The sequence below is a fragment of the Lithobates pipiens genome, unplaced genomic scaffold (genome assembly GCF_037356315.1).
Source record: "Lithobates pipiens isolate NorthernLeopardFrog02 unplaced genomic scaffold, aLitPip1_a1.2 Scaffold_23, whole genome shotgun sequence".
NCBI lineage: Eukaryota > Metazoa > Chordata > Amphibia > Anura > Ranidae > Lithobates > Lithobates pipiens.
The window spans coordinates 311,178,196-311,201,008 of NW_027507785.1; the positions used below are offsets into that span (position 1 = coordinate 311,178,196).

The 22,813-nt window shown below is 47.9% G+C and overlaps 1 protein-coding gene across 1 annotated transcript in view; it reads left to right on the forward strand.

The window, feature by feature from the left end:
- Positions 1-22,813, forward strand: part of GNG12 (G protein subunit gamma 12) — a 207,463-nt gene that overhangs the window by 181,095 nt on the left and 3,555 nt on the right. Inside the window, exon 3 of the mRNA XM_077450507.1 lies at positions 22,468-22,572. Coding sequence (XP_077306633.1) covers positions 22,480-22,572 — 93 coding nt within the window. The 5' untranslated portion in view covers positions 22,468-22,479. The remainder of the gene's footprint in view (positions 1-22,467; positions 22,573-22,813) is intronic.

Sequence of the window (22,813 nt, forward strand, 5' to 3'; positions counted from 1 at the left end):
TTTATATACAGCACCAACTGTACTAGGAGAGGATCACCCATGGCCAGGTTTAGGCCTTGTGTTGATTGGTGTGTTTTTTTGTCACAACTGCTTCTCTTCCCGTTCAAGTGGATTGGAATGAAAAAGCAGGTTGATGCAGTTTAGGAGGACGACTGCAATTCAAGTGCACCGTCATAATCGCTGAAAGATCGCAAGTGTTTCAAACTGATGTCAAATGTAGCTGAAGGCATTTATAAATAATAATCTATACTGTGTGTGTGTGTGTGTGCGCATACAAAATATACATACATACATTGTGTGTGGGCGTATATGCACACACCCACACACTGAGGGAAATAATGATTTGATCCCCTGCAGATTTTGTAAGTTTGCCCACTTGCAAAGAAATGAAGGCTCTTTCATTTTCATCATAGGTATATTTTAAATGATAAAAACAGAATAGCAACCAAAAATCCAGAGCACCCTCCCGATGTTGGGGCATGTGGCCTGGCATGGTTTGGGGGGGGGGGGGGGGGGGGGCACTCACTATAGACGTTGGTTTAACAGTATAGTCGGTGTTTATCTGGCGCTCCAGGTGGAGTAATCCTTAGGGGTATAGTCTGTGGCTGTAGTAGCTGGATGGTGATGTAAGGAGAGAGAGAGATAGAAAGGGGTATTAAGGGTTAAAAAGGAAGGCAGCCATTCTTCAGTGTGTCCAGAACTCTGTAAGACATGTAAAGAAAAAACAGGGAGGGGGAGGCGCCGACTTGAGTGTAGTATTAAAATGATGACTTTAATAGCATAAGATTGAAAACACTTTCAAGATGACAGATACATGCTCGTCAAAGTAAAGTGCAGTCCTGGCATTCCACATGCTCTGTGGGTCCCACCGCTGTTCCGGATAGCTGGAAAGGACGGAGCAGCTGGCTGGAATCGATCGCAGTGTTTCTCCAGGAGCAAAGGAACCAAGCAGCTCCACACAGACCAGCATGGACCACGGAACAGGAAGTGATGTCACCGGTGTCTGATTGGACCTAGGCAGAGCTGGAATCTTTGTCAATCAGGGCTTCAGTGATGAAAGGCTATGCGCTCGGAGCTGATTGCTCCATCTATTGGCCTCTAGAAGGAGGAGTCGGCTCAGAGCGCATAGCCTTTCATCACTGAAGCCCTGATTGACAAGATTGACAAGATGCTCTGCCTAGGTCCAATCAGACACCGGTGACATCACTTCCTATTCCACGGTCCATGCTGGTCTGTGCGGAGCTGCTTTGTTCCTTTGCTCCTGGAGAAACACTGATGCATTCCAGCCAGCTATCTGGAACAGAGGTGGGACCCACAGAGTCATGTGGAATGCCAGGACTGCACTTTGACGAGCATGCATCTTCTATCATCTTGTAAGTGTTATTGCTATTAAAGTCATCATTTTAATACTACACTCAAGTCGACTCCTCCCCCTTCCTGTTTTTTTGCTATAGATGTTGGGGAGACACCTCGCCAAATTATAAAAATAAAATGGTGTGGGGTCTCCCCAACATAGCAAGTGCCCCCTTCCCGGCTGAACCATACCGGGCCACATGCCCCAACATCGAGAGGGTGCGGTGCTTTGGGGCAGGGAGGGGGCTCTGGATTTTTGGTTACTATTCTTCTTTTTTTATCTTAATTATTCTTATTTAAAATACACCTATGATAATGCACTCCTCCAAAACCACACCAGACCACTGTTTTTTGTTTTTTTGTGAACTTTGCAAATTTTTATTTTTTTACATACAGCTGGTCGGCAAGGAAGCCCGCTGACAGCTGATAACTCATTGGTTGTTAAGGAATTGGTGGCCTGCTTCTTAGAAAACTGGCTATGTACAGTGAAATGTAAAAAAATAAATAAAAGCAAGCCACAGTAAAAACGCAGAAAGCACAGCAAAACGCACCGCAGAAATGGTCAAAAGCAACATTCATAGATGTGAATTGAGCCTCAAGAACTTTAAGGTTAAAAAAAAAAAAAAAAAAAAGCCACTCTTTTACATAATTTAAGCAATGCCACCTATTCACTGACAAAATATTCCGAAGGATCCAATGAAACCACAAGCTCAATTCTTGGGTAACATAGAGTGGTAAAGCATTACATTGTGTCACATGTAGTCGTGTTCATAAATTGTTAATGTAGAACGAAGTTAAGAATGGGTGGAGTGCATTCACAGGAAAATTTATGCAACGATGACAGATCTGCAGTTTTGTGTAGAATAAGCACAGCTCCCCCCCTAGAACTCTTGTCGGGCTCTGATTCCCACTTCCCGCAGGTCTTTCTTTGTGTGTGGAAGTGGACAGCCTCTTTAAATATGACTAGGCATTATTCAAGTGTGACTGTAACAGAGAGAACTACTTGTACAAGCTTGGCTGTCTGCCTGCTCAACTTCCCGGCATCTACAAAAACTCGTATGACTCTTCCTTACGGCTGCAGCCGCTCCGCAAGTCTTTGGAAGAATTGCACAACAGGAAGCAGGAGGAATCTGTTTTATAAACGGTTTCAGCTTTAGTTGTTTTGCTGAGATCTTGCTTCAGAGCCCCATGGCAAAAACATCTCAGTGTTCCTGTATGGAGGAGTTTGGCCCAATTTGCAGCACAACCTTCGCCACCTCTCCTGGCAGGGGGGCCTGTGTTATGTGCACAGGATATTTTGAGGCACAAAAACTTTCAGGCTCAGTTTATGAATACTTTAAAGTGTGAAGTCTAGAAAACAACAAAAAATAAACCATTCAGTACATCTCTGCAATAAACATACATTTCGCCATGTATTTGTCTCTGCAAGTCACAAACAATTCCTGTTGATTTTACTAGAAATGCAGTGAAATCCTGACTTCCTGTTGTAAGCTGACAACACTGTCTCTGCTGCACTGAAATCCTCTGCAGTGTTGTCATCCCTGCCTGAGTTCTCTTCTGCTCTACGCTACACAACACCTCCCTCTTAGGTTATGTAGATAAGGAGAGGGATAGGTGTTCTGTAGTTCAGTGGAAGAGAATTGAATTGAATGTGAAATTCCAGCTTGATCCTAACTACTCTTAAAGCGGAGTTCCACTTAAAAGTCAGCAGCTACAAATACTGCAGCTGCTGACTTTTAATAATCGGACACTTACCTGTCCCAGGGTCCAGCGATGCGGGGGATTGATGCTTGTCTCCCCCCTCTTCTCTGCAGCGCCGGCATTGTCACTGTGGGGGCTCAGCTGTTGTTTCACAGCCAGCAACACACTGCGCATGCACGAACCACCAGGCAATCATCTGGGACCTATGACGTGTCCCAGATGATTGCTGAGGGGGGGGGGGGGTGATCTCCCTTTCGGTGCTGCGGTGCGCTGGGAGGAAGTGGGGACCCTCTAAAAAGAGGGTTTCCACCCCCCTCAAAAATGCCATGGCAGGGGGTCACCTTCAGTTAAAGCGGAAGTTCCATTTTTGGGTGGAACTCTGCTTTTAAAGCTTTTTTGGCCCTACTTCTCCTATGGAGCGCAGTTCGTTCCTTACTCCTGGGACCCATTTTCAGACAACATTGGTAAAGTCCGCTGTCACCTGACGTCACTCAGCCAGTTATGGCCACAGAATGATCCCGACTTTACAGTCTGGATCCACACAGATACCTGGACCGGCTGTTGGCTCAGCCTCTCAGTGAGCCGCTGAGAGCCTGAGCCAGCCGCTCCCTCCTCCTGCACCGCCCAGCACTCCAGTGAGCGTGGAGTGGCAGAGCAGAGAGCCGGTGACTGACGGTGATCAGCGGTGTTTGATCGCTCAGTTCTCAGTGCAGAGGTGATGGGACAGATGCTGCATCGGACCAGTGCTGCATCCACCTAGGTTATTTTTTATTATTTGTAAACCCATACTTCTCTTTTAAAATGGTCCCCTTCCTCATCCTAACATGTTCACTAACCTGTATAAGAAATATGTCTATACTTACCTATTTTCAGGCCACTCCAGTCACGTAGTGCTGCTGCTGGGAGAAGAGGGAGTGTCGACAATGGCGGGGCCATTGAAGCCTATGGGTGGTATTGCTCTGTTCTCTCTCCTGCAGCGGCACTGAAGATCACGTGACTGGATCAGTGCGAGCTGAAAGAAGGTAAGTGGAATGCATGTTATTTACACAGGTTAGTTATCATAGGTGTCAGGAGGGGGGATGGGGACAGAAGTGTTTGTTACCCCAACATTTCATATTCCTGATATGTGGCTTCTGTACTATGTACTTGTATGACAAAGTATTCTGTTATCTTTGTATTGTTTCTTTTGTGTGAAATCCCTGGTGTTCCTGTCAGTCCCTCTGCCTTCCTATTAACTGACAACACGAAACATGAGAGCACACTGTGGGGTCAGTTCTCTAGCTGTGCTGGGAACTCCTATGATCAGTACTATCCTGACACACCCCTGCTGCACAGCCATTCACTGGGAAGATCAGTGTGCTGTTGCTTCTCCTCCCCCAGCTCTTAAGACTAGTTAGGATGAAATTCCACTTTTTAAGGCAAATCAAAGGCAGTGGCTGACAACACTATTTAAGCTTTTGGTGTAGCAGTGGAAGTGTTGTCAGCTCATTATATGAAATTGTGATCTTACGAGATTTCTTGCAGGATCTCCAAATATATTTCTGTACTTTACAGCAATTAAGAGAGACAAAACATGGGGAAATGTGCATATACAGATGTATATGAATGTGTTTGTGCTTTATATTGGCCAGGCATATGCTCTTTATAAACAAAAAGTATATAAAGATCCCCCCTCTCTCTCGCTCTCTCCCCCCCCCCTCTCTCGCTCTCTCCCCCCCCCCTTTCTCTCTCGCTCTCCCCCCCTCTCTCTCTCTCTCTCTCGCTCTCCCCCCCTCTCTCTCTCGCTCTCCCCCCCTCTCTCTCTCGCTCTCCCCCCCTCTCTCTCTCGCTCTCCCCCCCCTCTCTCTCTCGCTCTCCCCCCCCCTCTCTCTCTCGCTCTCCCCCCCCCCTCTCTCTCTCGCTCTCCCCCCCCCCTCTCTCTCTCGCTCCCCCCCCCCTCTCTCTCTCTCGCTCTCTCCCCCCCCTCTCTCTCTCTCGCTCTCTCCCCCCCCTCTCTCTCTCTCTCTCTCTCGCTCTCTCCCCCCCCCCTCTCTCTCTCTCTCGCTCTCTCCCCCCCCCCCTCTCTCTCTCTCTCGCTCTCTCCCCCCCCCTCTCTCTCTCTCTCGCTCTCTCCCCCCCCTCTCTCTCTCTCTCTCTCGCTCTCTCCCCCCCTCTCTCTCTCTCTCGCTCTCTCCCCCCCCTCTCTCTCGCTCTCTCCCCCCCCCTCTCTCTCTCGCTCTCTCCCCCCCCCTCTCTCTCTCGCTCTCTCCCCCCCCCCTCTCTCTCTCGCTCTCTCCCCCCCCCCTCTCTCTCGCTCTCTCCCCCCCCCCTCTCTCTCGCTCTCTCCCCCCCCCCTCTCTCTCGCTCTCTCCCCCCCCTCTCTCTCTCTCGCTCTCTCCCCCCCCTCTCTCTCTCTCGCTCTCTCCCCCCCCTCTCTCTCTCTCGCTCTCCCCCCCCCCTCTCTCTCTCTCGCTCTCTCCCCCCCTCTCTCTCTCGCTCTCTCCCCCCCTCTCTCTCTCGCTCTCCCCCCCCTCTCTCTCTCTCGCTCTCCCCCCCCTCTCGCTCTCTCGCTCTCTCCCCCCCCTCTCGCTCTCTCGCTCTCTCCCCCCCTCTCGCTCTCTCCCCCCCTCTCTCTCTCTCTCGCTCTCTCCCCCCTCTCTCTCTCGCTCTCTCCCCCCCCCTCTCTCTCGCTCTCTCCCCCCCCCTCTCTCTCGCTCTCTCCCCCCCCTCTCTCTCTCGCTCTCTCCCCCCCCCTCTCTCTCTCGCTCTCTCCCCCCCCTCTCTCTCTCGCTCTCTCCCCCCCCTCTCTCTCTCGCTCTCTCCCCCCCCTCTCTCTCTCGCTCTCTCCCCCGCCCCTCTCTCTCGCTCTCTCCCCCGCCCCTCTCTCTCGCTCTCTCCCCCCCTCTCTCTCTCGCTCTCTCCCCCCCTCTCTCTCTCGCTCTCTCCCCCCCTCTCTCTCTCGCTCTCTCCCCCCCTCTCTCTCTCTCGCTCTCTCCCCCCCCCTCTCTCTCTCGCTCTCTCCCCCCCCTCTCTCTCTCGCTCTCTCCCCCCCCTCTCTCTCTCGCTCTCTCCCCCCCCCTCTCTCTCTCGCTCTCTCCCCCCCCTCTCTCTCTCGCTCTCTCCCCCCCCTCTCTCTCTCGCTCTCTCCCCCGCCCCTCTCTCTCGCTCTCTCCCCCGCCCCTCTCTCTCGCTCTCTCCCCCCCTCTCTCTCTCGCTCTCTCCCCCCCTCTCTCTCTCGCTCTCTCCCCCCCTCTCTCTCTCGCTCTCTCCCCCCCTCTCTCTCTCTCGCTCTCTCCCCCCCCCTCTCTCTCTCGCTCTCTCCCCCCCTCTCTCTCTCTCGCTCTCTCCCCCCCCTCTCTCTCTCGCTCTCTCCCCCCCCTCTCTCTCTCGCTCTCTCCCCCCCCTCTCTCTCTCGCTCTCTCCCCCCCCTCTCTCTCTCGCTCTCTCCCCCCCCTCTCTCTCTCGCTCTCTCCCCCCCTCTCTCTCTCGCTCTCTCCCCCCCCTCTCTCTCTCGCTCTCTCCCCCCCCCCCCCCTCTCTCTCTCGCTCTCTCCCCCCCCCCCCCCTCTCTCTCTCGCTCTCTCCCCCCCTCTCTCTCTCGCTCTCTCCCCCCCTCTCTCTCTCGCTCTCTCCCCCCCTCTCTCTCTCTCGCTCTCTCCCCCCCTCTCTCTCTCTCGCTCTCTCCCCCCTCTCTCTCTCTCGCTCTCTCCCCCCTCTCTCTCTCTCGCTCTCTCCCCCCCTCTCTCTCTCTCGCGCTCTCTCCCCCCTCTCTCTCTCGCGCTCTCTCCCCCCTCTCTCTCTCTCGCTCTCTCCCCCCCTCTCTCTCTCTCGCGCTCTCTCCCCCCTCTCTCTCTCGCGCTCTCTCCCCCCCTCTCTCTCGCGCTCTCTCCCCCCCTCTCTCTCGCGCTCTCTCCCCCCCTCTCTCTCGCGCTCTCTCCCCCCCTCTCTCTCTCGCGCTCTCTCCCCCCCCTCTCTCTCTCTCTCTCTCTCGCTCTCTCCCCCCCTCTCTCTCTCTCTCTCTCTCGCTCTCTCCCCCCCTCTCTCTCTCTCGCTCTCTCCCCCCCCTCTCTCTCTCTCTCTCGCTCTCTCCCCCCCTCTCTCTCTCTCGCTCTCTCCCCCTCTCTCTCTCTCTCGCTCTCTCCCCCTCTCTCTCTCTCTCTCGCTCTCTCCCCCTCTCTCTCTCTCTCTCGCTCTCTCCCCCTCTCTCTCTCTCTCTCTCGCTCTCTCCCCCTCTCTCTCTCTCTCTCTCGCTCTCTCCCCCTCTCTCTCTCTCTCTCTCGCTCTCTCCCCCTCTCTCTCTCTCTCTCTCGCTCTCTCCCCCTCTCTCTCTCTCTCTCGCTCTCTCCCCCCCTCTCTCTCTCTCGCTCTCTCCCCCCCTCTCTCTCTCTCGCTCTCTCCCCCCCTCTCTCTCGCGCGCTCTCCCCCCCCCTCTCTCGCGCGCGCTCTCTCGCTCTCATACATATATATATTATATAATCTCCTGTACCTCATTTTCCAGCACAATTCTGTTTTCTTTAGGCAGTAGTATCTCTTTAATAAAGCAGGGAACCATATGGAAGCCTAAGATCAACCAATGAAAATTCACCTTTTCTTCATACGGACAATTTGAATAATGAATTGATTTGTGGTTTCTTGCTCTCTGCCTGAGAAATAAGCCGGAGAGCATTACTCACACGGTGGAGGGATCGCTGCTTCCCATTTCCCATCCGCCTTCCCCAGTGCCTGTGAGAGTGGCTGAGTTTGATTTCCCAGTCCTCGCTCACATGCCTGCAAGCGGTAAAATCTGTGGAAAGAGACGTTCTGTCAAATGTTTCAAATAAACGGTTTTCTTGCTGAGACACGCACTTAATAAGATTTTCTCACTTTGCTTTCCCACCAGAACAAGAATATAAGGAATGTATGCAAAAAACATACTGAAATGTGTATGCATCGAGGGGTCGCTGTGTATTTGAGGAAACGTAGGGCATGCTTCCAAACCTGCATTAACGCTTTGTTTGTCCAGTAGTTTTATTTTTTTATTTTTTTTTTTTTTTACTTAATGCACAGTGAACATCCAAATATCGGAGCTGGCAAAAAAATTGTAACTTTGTCCAGCCAGTGGTGTGAATTCCACAGACAGCAAGGTTGGTAAATTCACCTTCCAATCCAACAGGTCAGCAGTATAGCCTGGTCGCTGCCCACCCCCTGCCCTGTGACTGAATAGTAAATGATGAGTAACAGACCAATGAGGTCATCAGCTTGTTCCCTCTCAGTACAGGTGCAGAAGACCCTAAATGACTCTTCATCTCCCAATGTGAGTTGTACAGTATATGGGCATTTACATTGGACTCCTTTTTGGACAGCAACAGATTCACTTCAAACTATAACTAAAGGCAAAGCTTTTCTTTTAGTTTTTAATAGAGGGGTTTCACTCGCATCCAATTCGCATAGCAGGAGAATGTGACCGGCTCTCTATGGAGCTGATTCACATATCTCAGTTGCGGCTGTGGAGCGCACTGCACAGAAACGCTGTGCGTCTTTGGCTTTGTTTCAGTGTTTTGTTTTTTTTTTTTTTTTTTTTTTTTAAATGTCTCTATTCCACTGTAGCTATCCATCCTACAGTTCATCAATGATCGCAGTTGCAATTGATCATGGTTAGTTTTAGTAGCACACCAGCAAAAATCAGTGTGCGGCCCCACCTTGGGCCAGAACAAGGGGTGGGCAGGAGTGGCAGCTGCCCTGAGCACTGTGCTATCATGGGAGGTGGGAGTGAGATTGGGGGGTGTTTGTGTTGGAAGGGGGAATTTTGAGGGTGGGGGGGCAGGGGGTAAGTATTGTTTTAAGAGGGGAAATTTGTGTGTGTGTGTGTGTGTTGTTGTTTTGGGGGATTTGTGTTGGGATGGGGGGGGGGGGGGAGGTGTGGAGGGGGTATTTGTGCTGGGAGGGGGGAATTGGAGTGTACTAGGAGGGGACATTTTAGGGGGTAGAAGATTTGTGCATGTTTTGGGCTGGAGGGGCACCTAAGCTATGGTGTGTGTGTGTGGGGGGGGGGCAAAGATTTGTGCTGGGAGGGGGGATTTCAGCAGGGGAGCCGATTTGTACTGGGAGGAAGGGGAATTGATGCTTAGGAGGTTTGCATGAAAATTTGTGTTACGTTTTTTGTGGGGGGGGGGATGATTTTTGCTAAAACAGTGCTTATAAATTTGAGGGGGGGCTCGGTTTTGGCATATTTGCCCTGGGCTCTAGATCAGCCTTTTACAAACGGGTTGCATTGAGGTTTCTTCAGGGGTGCCTTGGCAAAAATACCCAAAAATTTTATACAAGCCAGCATGTGGATGAAGGCTGCCTTTTTAGTTACATAAAACTACAGGTTTTCATTGTACACCATTACAACCTTCTAGCTGCCGGAGTTCTAATGACCTCCTCATGTGATAAGGAGGATGTAAGTTTCCTGCATCGCATGCTTGTTTGACCCTCCTCTGCCCCTCTCCATCAGCGTTGGGGGGGGGGGGGGGTCACATCAACTGAGTGAAGGAGAAGAGAAACCCTAGAATACTAATCAGTACCAGTTTTCAAAAAGTGTATTTTCTTTGGAAGAATAAATGACCTCCTCCAATGTTGGGAGTCCCACATGTGTGCATGTTGCTGCATTATATAAAATTATTAGAATAGTTTTTTTACCTTTTTAGAATGGGGTGCCTCAAGATTGTCCATCATTTTTTAAAGGGTTCTTTGACTGAAAAAAAGTTGGGAAACACGGCTCTAGATGACTTTGTCCCGGCACTGACCCAACCCAACAAGTGCATAGTTTTCGCAGAGTGGGCAGACCAATCTGTTTGTACAGAGAAGGAGAAACAGTCACTATATATTCCCCGTGTATGTATTTAATTTCAACCTATACAAATAAACCAGATTTATAGATCTTATAGCGCATCTAATGCCCATATACACGATCGGACTTTCCGACAACAAACCCATGGATTTTTGTTCGAAGGTTGTTGGCTCCAACTTGTCTCGTTGCATACACACGGTCACACAAATGTTGGCCAACAATTACGAACCCGTACAAGACGTATGTGATATCTCCATTACGAACACTAGTTATATCTTTGGCTCGTATTTGATTCTGAGCATGCGTGGACTTTTGTCCAACGGACTTGTGTACACATGTTCGGAAAGTCCAAAAACATTTGTTGATGGAAAATTTGAGAACCTGCTAGCCAACATTTGATGGCGGAAAGTCCGACAACAAATGTTCGCTGGAGCGTACACACGGCCGGACTTTCCACCAACAAGCTCACATCCAATATTTTTTTTTCGGATAATCCGATCGTGTGTACGGGGCATTAGAGTATTGATGTCGGGGTGATCTCTGTTTCTATGTATAGTTATATTTGTTTCTTCTAAGACACCATAGACCTAATACGACAGTAACCTGGTGTGACCATCATCACCGAGTATCTTAGGTTTGGTACAGCTGTGGGGACTTTTTGTACTCCTGATCGGTATTGTACATCACAGTGCAGATTGTTGCGTAGAATATAAATGTGAACAGGTGCATTTCCAGCCAGATAACAATACCTCCCATCCACACAGCGGAGAAGTGACGCCACTTGTCTTTTGTACATTTTATTGGACTGATGTGTGTTTTTTGTTTGCTTGTGCATTGCTGTGTATATCTTAGCAATCCTGAGAAATGTTGTTACAAACAGTACGTTGCCATTGTGCCAATGTCGTTCCTGTGCTCTAAGCCAGACTTGTTTTTATCATGCCTGGAGGCCTTTTGGTGTATAACATGTGCCAGTATTTGTGTCGTCTTGTTCTGCCTTTTTTTTTTGCAGTGTCCCATCTGCATACCCTGTATGGAGACTACGGACGAAACCTGTTGGCATTTGTCATGTTGTAACTGCTGGAAGTGCCGAATTAAAAATCGCATTATAAAGAAGGATTCACGTGCAGACTTTGACATTTGGTTATCTACATAGCCTAACTAGCAGTATTGGGAGTTATGCAGGCCATACAAGGGTCTAATTCCGAACCAATTTTCTTTCAAAAATCAGAAATTTTGCGATCCGTAGGTGCCAGTGGAGTTACCCTTTAAAGCTTTGCACAAAAAAAAAAAGACCAGTATTACCTGTGGCCTTTTTGCAGCCTGTATTTTTCTTATTCCTGACTTACCTTGTGCTCTGTGCACAGATGACCATCTTGGTAGGGGAGTAATGCTTTTCTGCTTCTATCGATGCTGCCCCCTGATGACTGGTGGGGTAGATTTCAAGAAGCGACAACAGAGGTGGAGGAAGCACAGATCCAATGAATGAAGTAGAAGCAGGGGGGTCCATCCTAGCTTTGTGAATCCTCAGGCAAAGCTTCTTCTCCAGCAAGGAGAACAGTGATCAGCACAATGGTGACATTGCCAAATCTCACTCCAAATTGAACAGTGCTTTAAATGATCACACGCTGTAGATATACCACAAAAGGCACAGAATTTCTAAACTCAGAAATTTTGTTTTTTTTCTTTTTTCCAGGAGGAAAAGATTTGTGCAGGGTACTACTTATGCCCCGTACTCACAATTGGATTTTCCAACAACAAATGTTGGATGTGAGCTTGTTGGCTGAAAGTCTGACCGAGTGTATGCTTCATCGCACATTTGTTGTCGAACTTTCCACCAACAAATGTTGGCTAGCTGGTTCTCAAAATTTGCGCCAACAAATTTTGTTGTCGGACTTTCTGCTCATGTGTACACAAGTCCACGCATTCTCGGAATCGGTGCTCACCAAAAACAGCAGGAGAAGCCAAAAGGGCTCGCCGTACGTCACTACATTCAAAATTGTTGGCCAACATTTGTGTGACCGTGTGTATGCAAGACAAGTTTGAGCCAACAACCTTCGAACAAAAATCCACGGTTTTGTTGGTTGGAAAGCCCAATCGTGTGTACGGAGCATTAAGCCCCATTATCATTTCTAAATATTCACAGTACCATAGCAAATCTTTGAAAGTGGAAGTTTAATCTAACTAACGCTAAACCCACTCTGTTCTCCAGCCGCTCCAGGTCCCACGCTGAGCTGTCAGCGGGAGTTTGTCTGTGTAGGAGTGTGCAGGAGAGGCAGCCAACAACGGGAGACCCATAGTAAGTCTATGGGTGATGTCACTTCCCAGGCATTTCCCTGCCGTTGTCGGCTTTCTCCTGCACACAGCTTCCACCGCTGGAGACCGGAGCGGCAGCAGAGCTGGTAAAGTATATATAGTGATATTTTTCTTTACAGGGCTAGATAGATTAGGCTTAGAATGTGGCAGAGAGTAGGTATAGCATTAAGTTTTGACTAAACTTCCACTTTAAGTCCACGTTGATAGTATAGTCTATCTGGGTAATAGGCTTAACCGGAAAATGCTAAGAACCTTTTGGGCAACCAAGAGTTCAGACAAGTCAATGTTTGTGCAGTTGGTGTGCAGACTGTTTGACACTGTTTTTCAGTGTAAAGGTGCCCATAGACATCAGGTGACACTTACACAACCTGGTAAACTGATTATATGTCTAGAATGACTCTGCAATCTGTGAAATCACCTCCTGGCCAAATAATCCTGGAGAAGGAATTCATTATATAGGGTAGGACATTTTATGCTCAGTAATGTAGTTGTCCTGATGCAAGGTTGGAGTAAATTTTGTCTGCACAGTGCATAAACATACACACTTGGGCAAAATATGACTGTTTATTCAGCCAATCAAATCTTCCAGTCTCCATCTTCTTTCTCTGAGCCATTGACGGGCAATGAGCACATTCTGCCTATATTTCTGAGCATTGACACCATTGATCCTGACCAAATCTCCAATTCCATTTGCAGAAATGCCGCCCCAAACTTGCATGGAACCTCCACCATGCTTCACTGTTGCCTGCAGACAGTCCCGTTCTCCAGCCCTTCACCAACAAACTGCCTCCTGCTACAGCCATATATTGCACATTTTTGACTTCTCAGTCCAGAGCACCTGCTGCCATTTTTCTACGCCCCCAGTTCCTATGCTTTCCTGCATAGGTAGGTTGCTTAGCCTTGTTACCACGGGTATGGTATTTTGTCCACAGTCCTTCCATAAAGACAATTTCTGGCCAGACTTCTCCAAACAGTAGATGGGGGGTGTACCTGGGTCCCACTGGTTTCCACCAGTTATGTGCTGATGACACTGCTGGACCTCTTTTCTGATGTCAAAGGGAAGTATGCATGATGTGACTTTCATCAACTGCATTGTTTGCTTAGTCGACCCCTGCGTCTACGGTCCTCGACCTTGCCTGATCAATAGTGTCCTCAACGTTCCTTAGTCTTTCTGCAAGAGCTTGAACATCACATCTTGAAAGCCCAGTCTTTGAAATCTTTGCCTGGGAGAGACCTTGCTAATGCAGTATTACCTTGTGCCTTGTTGCTGTGCTCAGTCTTGCCATGTTGCATGACCCGTGACATGAAACAGTCTTCCACAACCTCGCCTTAGTAGGAGATTTGGCTGTTCCTCACCCAGTTTTAAGCCCCCTACACAGTTGTTTCTGTTTCAGTTAATGACTGTTTCAACCTACATGTGAGATTGATGATCATTAGCACCTGCTTGGTATAATTGGTTAATCGTATACCTGACTCCAATCCTGTAAAATACCGACTCCATTCCCGCAAGTGTAAGCATTGATGCTAATTTGAAGCCAAAGGGAGTTGCACCAAATATTGATTTGATTTAGATTTTTCTTCTGTTCGCTCACTTTGCATTTTGTAAATTGTTAAAAATAAACAATGAAAATATATATTTCTGAAAGCATTCTTACTTTACAGTATTTCTTCACACCTGCCTTGCATAACACACATACATCAGGCATTGCAAGGACCCCGGTGTGATTATCCCTTGCAGATACTCTTTGACGTACATTGTGGAGATGTTGACAATGTTTAAACTTTAAGTAGCAGACTGGATCACAACTTACGTCAAACAAGTGGAACAACTTTTGTTAATAAGATTTTCATCCAGTCATACAGTGTTGTGATCTACGCACAAAGTCATTTATAACGTTTTTTTAAATAAGGAGAGTATCTCTGGATTAGGATTCTTCAAAGTTGGGTTAGAAACTCGACTCGGACTACAGAAGAACAAACACAATAAAGAAAAAAATTCCCAGCACACTTACCAGCTATCCAGCAAAACGGAAAAAAAAAACATTTACGCTGTTTAACAGTTTCTATTATGTTCTAAATAGGAAACCTTAATTTTGTTTGCAAATATTAAAGATTCTAACTGCCAGCAGGAATAAGTCCTTACATTTAAAGAGCACCTGTCATTTCAGATCCATCATGGCAGCGCCTGTTAGCGGGCATCCCTCACCTTGTTGTCGCTGCCACATCTCCAGCCCTCCCATTAAAGTGAATGGGACTGTCTGTGAGCCAACAGCGGGTCAGAGGAGCAGCCGATGCGAGACAGATGACAGCGGCTCTTTAAAAATTATGATTTATATCAAGTTGATTTAAATCAAACCTTTTTTACTAATAATTTAAATCAAATCCACCCTGGCACAATGTCAAACGAACCCCTCTAAAGTGTCCCCGAGGCAAATCCAGCAAGTTGCACAAAATGGCAGCTGCCCCAATCAATTTATAATGAGCTTTTTTTAAAGGTGTGTGTGGAAGGGCTTTTCGCAGAACAAGCATTTACCAGCTAGCCAGTAAAAAAATAAAAAATGTCAAAATGACACGGTCTTACATTTGACATAAAGACTGTGTTCACACCGATGCGATGCAGGAAGTGCCCTGCAATCGCTGCGTTTCCTGCACCTCTCTTAATTTTGTCATTTCTCTTCATCTTCCTCCAAGTAAGGCCCCGTGCACACTGGGCATTTTGCCCCAGTACGCGGGCATTTAGCTGCTAATGAAGGGGAAAGATGTCCCCTCCAGTCTCGCTGCCGCCAGCCTGTCAAACTCTATATGAGGCTCACTGCTGTCCAATCGTTTAGGGCAGGAGTCTCCGAACTTTTTAAACAAAGGAACAGTTTACTGTCCTTCAGACTTTAGGGGGGGCTGGACGGTGACCAGTGGATAGAAATTGTCCTGGCGTCAGTTGCAGGAAAAACAGTGCCCAGCCTTTGATGCCACCTTGGACTGCTTTTTGTGCCGCTCAAGCTCACTGGAATAGGGTTTGAATCTCAAGCACCCAACACTGGCAGTGTCTGCATGGGAGGGAGCTCACCCCAGCTCTTATAATCACTAACAGTAAAGAAAGGTTCCCCGAAGCTGCATGTCCGTCTTGTCCCTATACTGGGTGTATGAATGGCAACATTAGCCGAGAATCTGACCAGGCCATGTCCCCAATGCATTTCGCTCTGCCCCTCGGAGCTTAGTCCTGGACCTATGACTAAGCTCCGAGGGCCGGAGTGAAGCACGTTAGGACATGGCTTGGTTGGAATCCAGGCTGAGGTTGGATTCATACACCCAGTATAGGGACAACACGGACGTGTGGCTTCAGGGAGTTTTCTTTACTGCCCCATCTTTGGTACCAGGGGGCATAACCGTACCCCATTTCTGGTTATAGTAGCAGGAATAGTGTCCCATTTTTATTATCATTGGGAGCAATAGTGTCTCATATCTGTGAGATGAACAGCACCCCAAGGGCCAAATAAGGGCAAGCAATGATGGATTATAATTTGAAAGATTTTACGCCGCGGGAATCGTGAGAGAGTCGTGATCTTTATGCTATGCAAAAACATTGTGATTCTCGTTTTAGCCTGAATTGTGCAGCTCTAGTGGCTGGCAGTCCCAGAAGCCAACAGCTGTATAAAAACAGAGGTAAATTATCCCCCCCCCCCACCCCACCTATGTAGTTTCAGCAGAGCGTTTTATACTAGTGGAGTTCGGTGACGTGCTGTCTGTACAGGTGTGATGGGGTTTCTGCTAGGATTGGGTTTCATCTTTTTATTTTTTTGTCAGGTGTTCTGCTCTTTGTTCCTGAATCTGCCTGGAGTTTCATCCAGTATAACAAAGCTTTAAAGCGTGAGTCCACCGGGACTCCGCGTTTTTTTTTTTTTTAAAGCCAGCAGCTACAAATACTGCAGCTGCTGACTTTTAAAATAGTGACACTTACCTGTCCAGCGCGCCCGCGATGTCGGCACCCGAAGCCGATCACTAGGTCGTCTGTCGGGTCCTGCCGCCGCCATCTTGGGTATGGGAATCAGGAAATGGAGCCTTTCGGCTTCATTTCCCGGTTCCCTACTGCGCATGCGCGAGCCGCGCGGCGCAATCCGGACGGTCCCCGCTGCCTCTGGGAACTGTGTGTTTCCCAGCAGGCAGCGGGGCACTTGCGCAAAGGGACGGGCAGTTGCGGAAAGGGGCGTAATCTACGCCCCTTTCCGCAGACAGCTATCCCGGAAGTGGGTGCAGTTACCTGGATTATCCAGGTAACTGCACCCCCCTCCCCCCTGAAAGGTGCCAATTGTGGCGCCGGAGGGGGGGGGATTCCGATGAGCGGAGGTCCATTTTAGGGTGGACCTCCGCTTTAAATCCAAGTATTGCTATGTGAAAGTATCTGCAAGAAGACTATAATGCCGCGTACACACGATCGGGACTTCGGCCAGCAAAAGACCGATGAGAGCTTTGCATCGGGAAAATGCGACCGTGTGTATGCTCCATTGGAATTTAGCTGGCCGAATTCCCGCCAGCAAAAATTTGAGAGCATGTTCTCAATTTTCCCAATGGAAAAACTTTCTATCGGGAAGTATGCAATTCCGAAGCGCAAAAACTCACGCATGCTCAGATTCAACTACGAGATGGAAGCTATTGGCTACTGGGGTATTGAACTTCCTTTTTCTAGTCCCGTCGTACGTGTTGTACGTCACCGCGTTCTCGGCGGTCGGAATTTGGTGTGACCGTGTGTAGGCAAGACAGCTTGAGCGGAGTTCCGTTGGGAAAACCATCAGACCTTTTTCCAACCATAACTCTGATTGTGTGTATGAAGCATTAGTGTATGTGGTGCCCATAACAATCAACCAAATCACAATTTCATGCTTCTATAAGGAAAAACAACTTTCAGGACTATACACTCACCGGGCACTTTATTGGGTACACATTTCTGGTACCGGGTTGGACCCCCCTTTGCCTTTAAAGGCTAAGTTCACCTTTTTATTTTTTTTCTAAATTCCAGCCCCCCTATGTACCAATATAGCAAATATGTACTTTTTTAGCAAAAATATCAAAGCTTTCCATCAAATCTACAGACGCGTACCTTACTGGCCTCCATCCATGATTCTAAACGTATCTATTGCTTCTGTCTTACGTCCTTACAGACTGTAGGTCATGACACAGGAAGGAGTTGACCAGCTGATCTCATTAGCACACACCCTGCATCATCCCCCCTCCCATTCACAGCTGCACGTTTTTAAATGAAATGCAATCAATCAGTGATCACCCTTCTCACTAAATGCATAATCGGATTGCATAGTGTATGGCTGGGATATGCAATTAGCAGGCCTCCAGCTGTTCCAAAACTACAGGTCCCATCAAGCCCTCTGCCTCTGGGTGTCATGCTTCTGGCTGTCAGTCTTGCTATGCATCATGGGACTTGTAGTTCTGAAACAGCTGGAGGTCCGCTAATTGCATATCCCTAGTGTATGCCCTTCTTTCTACAAATACATAGGTGGGAGTTGACAGAAACTCTCAGCTGTCAAGCCCCATTCACATCTCTGCCTAGCACAAACTCGCATTCCCACATGCGTTTTGGTTTTTTTTTTTAAGCAAGGGGGGGGAGGTATTTTGTAGCATTTTCACTCATCACACATTGGGCAGCCCATCCACCTGAAGCTATGAGTAAGCGCTGTTTGTAGCGTGAAACGCGTTAGCTATTTTATTCAAAAATCCTTTTTTGTTCCCTTTTTGCTGTGACGTTTTGTTCAATGGAGTTTTGCACTTGCATTTTGAAGAAATAAAGGCATCAAATTTTTACACAATCCGGAGTGCGGCTATCCAGAGTTTCGTTCTGTTTCTACACATCCACCTGAATGTGCCGCCCTACACACAGAAGCTTCAGAACTTTTTTTTTTTTTTTTTTTAGAGCGGAGTTTAGTGCATTTTTAACTGCGATTTTTGGTGCAGTGCATTTCTAAAATACAAGGAAACACACAGATGTGAATGGAGCCCAGTTATTCTTTGTGTTATCGCACCGATTTTTCCCTTTCAGTCCCCATTCACATCTAGTGGCAGGGCACGTTTTGTGTCTTTTTTTTTTTTTTTCCTGTTACACGCTTAGGGCAGTTGATTTATATGTGCTGTGCTATATGTGGCTTATGGGACATGTTGGCGTTTTGTGGGTTGCGTGTCTTTTACTGTGCGTTTTGCAGCATTTACCATTCGTTTTTTTCACGTGCCAAAAGAGATGGTATTCTACATACCTTGGGTGCAACGAGCGGTTATTTGAGTTACTGTTGCCTTTCTATCATCTCCAACCAGTCTGCCCATTCTCCTCTATCAACGAGGCATTTTCCGCCACACAACTGCCGCTCACTGGATATTTTCCTTTTTTCGGTAAACCCGATTGTGTGTGAAAACCCCAGTAGATCGAAAAAATACTCTGAATGTGGCATGGTTGTTGGTGCCATACGGGCAAAGTCACTTCAATTCCCTTTCTTCCCAGTCCTGATGCTCAGTTTGAACTTCAGCAAGTCATCTTCCCCGTGTCTAGATGCCTAAATGCATTGAGTTGCTGCCATGTGATTGGCTGATTAGCAATTTGTGTTACCGAGCAATTGAACAGGTGTACCCAATAAAGTGAGTGTATGACTTATAGATGTTTACAGTCACAAACGTTTGTATCCCAGAAGTATATGACTGGATGGGGGTTCTGCCTGTGTTTTTCACCCTACACAGTACAGAGCGGTTTTGCTCGGCTCAGTGACTGGCAAGGTGCCACAGATCACTTCTTTTGTGTGTGATTTGCTGAATGCTGATGCTGGCACTTTACAAATCCTGTTTATTGCTCTGCGGACATTCCCCTGTACCGTACAATATGCCTAGGACACCGACATCAATGTGAAAAGATCTCTAATAGTTTGTAGGATGTTTTGGTCCCTCTGCAGTTGCTGCGAAGGTTGGGCCTTGTAAGCCTCCCAGACAGATTTAGTTACTCTGCACTGGTGAGGATGCAGAAGGATGCTGGGAATTATAGTTCCTGAAAAGCTAGAGGGGTCCCAAGGTCACAAAGCTCTTTGCAACTTATCCACATTACCTTATCGGTGTTCATGTATTGCCTCAGGACCACTGTTTCGATCTCAATACAAGTCTATGGGAATGCAAAAGCAGCTGAAGCAGGTCAATTACACCTGCAATGAATTCCTGGAATAAACCCAGAAGCATCTCAGACTGATGTCAAATGCACACGCTGCATTTTCCTAATCAAAGCCCATCGACACAGGTACCATGTGTTGTGAAGTGGCTTGCAGAAGTACTGTATTTATTGGCGTATAACATGCATTTTTCACCCTGAAAATCGGGTGCAAATAGCGCGTGTGTGCGTACGCCAATACTTCAATTTTAGCTGCCTCGGAGGAGACACGGAGGGAGGCGGGACAAGCGCCTTCAGATTACATACAGTGAAAATCTCCTGTTTACTTGGCGGCCTCTAATAGGAAGTCCCGTCTCCTGGACTGCCATTGGACCAGTGTTCTGTCTATCATAGGAGATTTTCACTGTCTGTAATCTGGCGGCGCTCACCCCGCCCCCCTCTCTGTCCCCTCTAGGCTGCAGATGGACATCGATCAGGCTGCATTGATGGCAGTCATGAGGCTGCTGCGCTGATGGCACTTGAGGGGCTGCAGATGGGCATTGATCAGGCTGCATTGATGGCATTGGTGACTCTGCTGTATTGATGGCATTTGTGAGGCTGCAGATGGGCATTGATCAGGCTGCATTGATGGCAATGGTGACTCTGCTGTATTGATGGCATTTGTGAGGCTGCAGATGGGCATTGATCAGGCTGCATTGATGGCAATAGTGAGGCTGCTGTATTGATGGCATTTGTGAGGCTGCAGATGGGCATTGATCAGGCTGCATTGATGGCAGTGGTGAGGCTGCTGTATTGATGGCATTTGTGAGGCTGCAGATGGGCATTGATCAGGCTGCATTTATGGCAATGGTATGGCTGCTGTATTGATGGCAATGGTGAGGCTGCATTGATGGCACTTGTGAGGCTGCAGATGGGCATCGATCAGGCTGCATTGATGGCAATGGTATGGCTGCTGTATTGATGGCAATGGTGAGGCTGCATTGATGGCACTTGTGAGGCTGCAGATGGGCATCGATCAGGCTGCATTGATGGCATTGGTGAGGCTGCAGATGGGCAAGGACCCTTATTTTGCTTCAAAGTTCCTTTATTTAATTTCTTTTTTTCTGAAACTTCCCTCTTAAAATGAATGTGCGTGTTATACGTCGATTAAATATGGTATATTTTTTCCTTTTTTTTTTTTCCTTATTTTGTGCTGCTACAGCCAAAGATGTATAGGATTTTGTTTGCACAACATAGTGCATAACACTTTAGGCTACTGTGCATCCAATGCTGGCAGTTTAGTGTGCCCGGGAGGCACGGGTGCGGGGGTACAACCGCTGCTTGCAGCCTGTCAATATACCTGCGTTGCGGCATATGTGTCAGTAAAAATATTCAGCCCTGTCCAGCCACAGCATATTCTATAGACTTTGACAGGCTGCAGGCAGAGTGGCTGGGGGCGCTGCACCTCCCCAGGCACATTAGTCGCTGGGACTGAATGCACACAAGCTAAACGCCAAGTGTGCAAGTGGCCTTAAGCCCTGGTTCACATTTGACATGCGATTTGACATTTCAAATCAGCGGCTATTGCTGGCAATGGCACCGTCCTAATCGATCAATTTCAAAAAGTAGTTTCTGTACTACTTTTTGCGATTTCCATTGACATTTGTGCAGAAACCTGCACAGATGTCAGTGAAATCGGGACTGACATACAGGAGTGAAATCATGCAAGTGTAGCTGAACTCGCACGGCTTCATTCCCACAGCTCATTGTTAACCTGGACTCAAGGTGGAGAATTATGTATAGTGTTTACTTTGCACTCCCCGAGTTGTTACTTATTAGAAGCACTTTGGCTGCAATTACAGCTGCCAGTGTTTTGGGGTAAATCTCTGCTAGCTGTTCATACCAGGTTCCTGTTATTTCTGCCCATTTTTCTGCAAGATTGAATCCGGACCTTTTCTGAACAGCAGTTTTCAAGTTTACGTCAAAGAGATTTGCTTAGAGATGTGAGTTTTTACTGAGTCATTCTAAGGCAATGGGGTTGATTTACTAAAATTGGAGTGTGCAACGTCTGGTGCAGCTCTGCATAGAAACCGGTTTCCAGGTTTCTTTTTTGTCAAATCTTAAAGCGAACTTCCCACCGCAAATGTATTTATTTTTTCAAGTACTGTAGCTGCTGACTTTAAAGAGGGATTCCGCTGGAAAAAACAAAAGCCAGCAGCTATAAATACTACAGCTGCTGACTTTTAATAAATGGACACTCACCTGTCCCAGGGTCCAGCGATGTCAGCAGCCAACACCGATCGATCTCTCGGCTGCTGCCGCCGCTGCCATTCTCGGGGAGGGAATCAGGAAGTGAAGCATTGTGGCCTCACTGCCCGGTTCCTGCATGCGCGAGTCGCGCAGCGCAATGAGAATAGTCCGCGCTGTCTCTGGGACCCATGTGTGTCCCAGCAGACAGCGTGCCGGGACAGGAAACGGCATAGACTCCTGTGGGAGTCTATGCCCGGAAGTGGGTGCAAATACCTGTCTTAGACGGGTATCTGCACCCCCCTGAAAGGTGGCAACTGTGACACTGGAGGGGGGGGAGGGTTCTGATGAGAGGAAGTTCCACTTTAGGGTGGAACCCCGCTTTAATAAGAACACTTGCCTGTCCAGGGAGCACGTGAAGTTGGCCCCCCCGAGGCCGATTTGTCCACCTGCTCGGGTGCAGGCGCTGCCATTTCAACTAAGGGAAACTGGCAGTGGAGCCTTAAGGCTTCGCAGCCAGTTTCCCACTGCGCATGCTCGAGTCACGCAGAGCTTTGTGAATGGCCAGCTTATCTTTAATTGTTATGAAATTCAAAAACCCATATTAATTAATACACCAGTCATGAGCTGGCTTGTTCTCTAGGTGTTGTGGATTTGTGTGACATTTGCTAAAATTAAAAATAAAGTTCAACCTTCCACATTGTGAAATCCAATGCATTGTTTGTTAGGTGTGTATGTCGCATCAGCACGAGCCATGTGTGTCACATACATGATGGAGGAATTTTTAGTACATTCCTTTCCCAGGCGTCTGAGTTTTCCTCTGCCAGGAGCCTGGGTGTGTGCATGCGTGTGGCCTACATCAAGCTCATATCTGTGGAATGTTTTGCTTACCCAGAATGGTTTTAGATAACCTACAACTTTCCCTTCTATCTCTTCCACAGACTTCACCAAAGATGTCCACCAAAACTACCAGCACGAATAACATAGCACAAGCAAGGAGAACCGTCCAGCAACTCCGAGTGGAGGCGTCTATAGAGAGAATAAAGGTAATGCTCAGCTCCAGTATTTTGTCATATTTGTAGCACCCATAGCTTCATCAGTCCCTGTCCTCAAGGAGTTTACACTCCAAGGTCCTGACCTCATCTTTATACATATATTTATATATAATATATTGCCAAAAGTATTGGGACACCTGCCTTTGCCTTTACACGCACATGAACTTTAATGGCATCCCAGTCTTAATCTGTATGGTTCAGTATAGAGTTGGCCCACCCTTTACAGCTATAA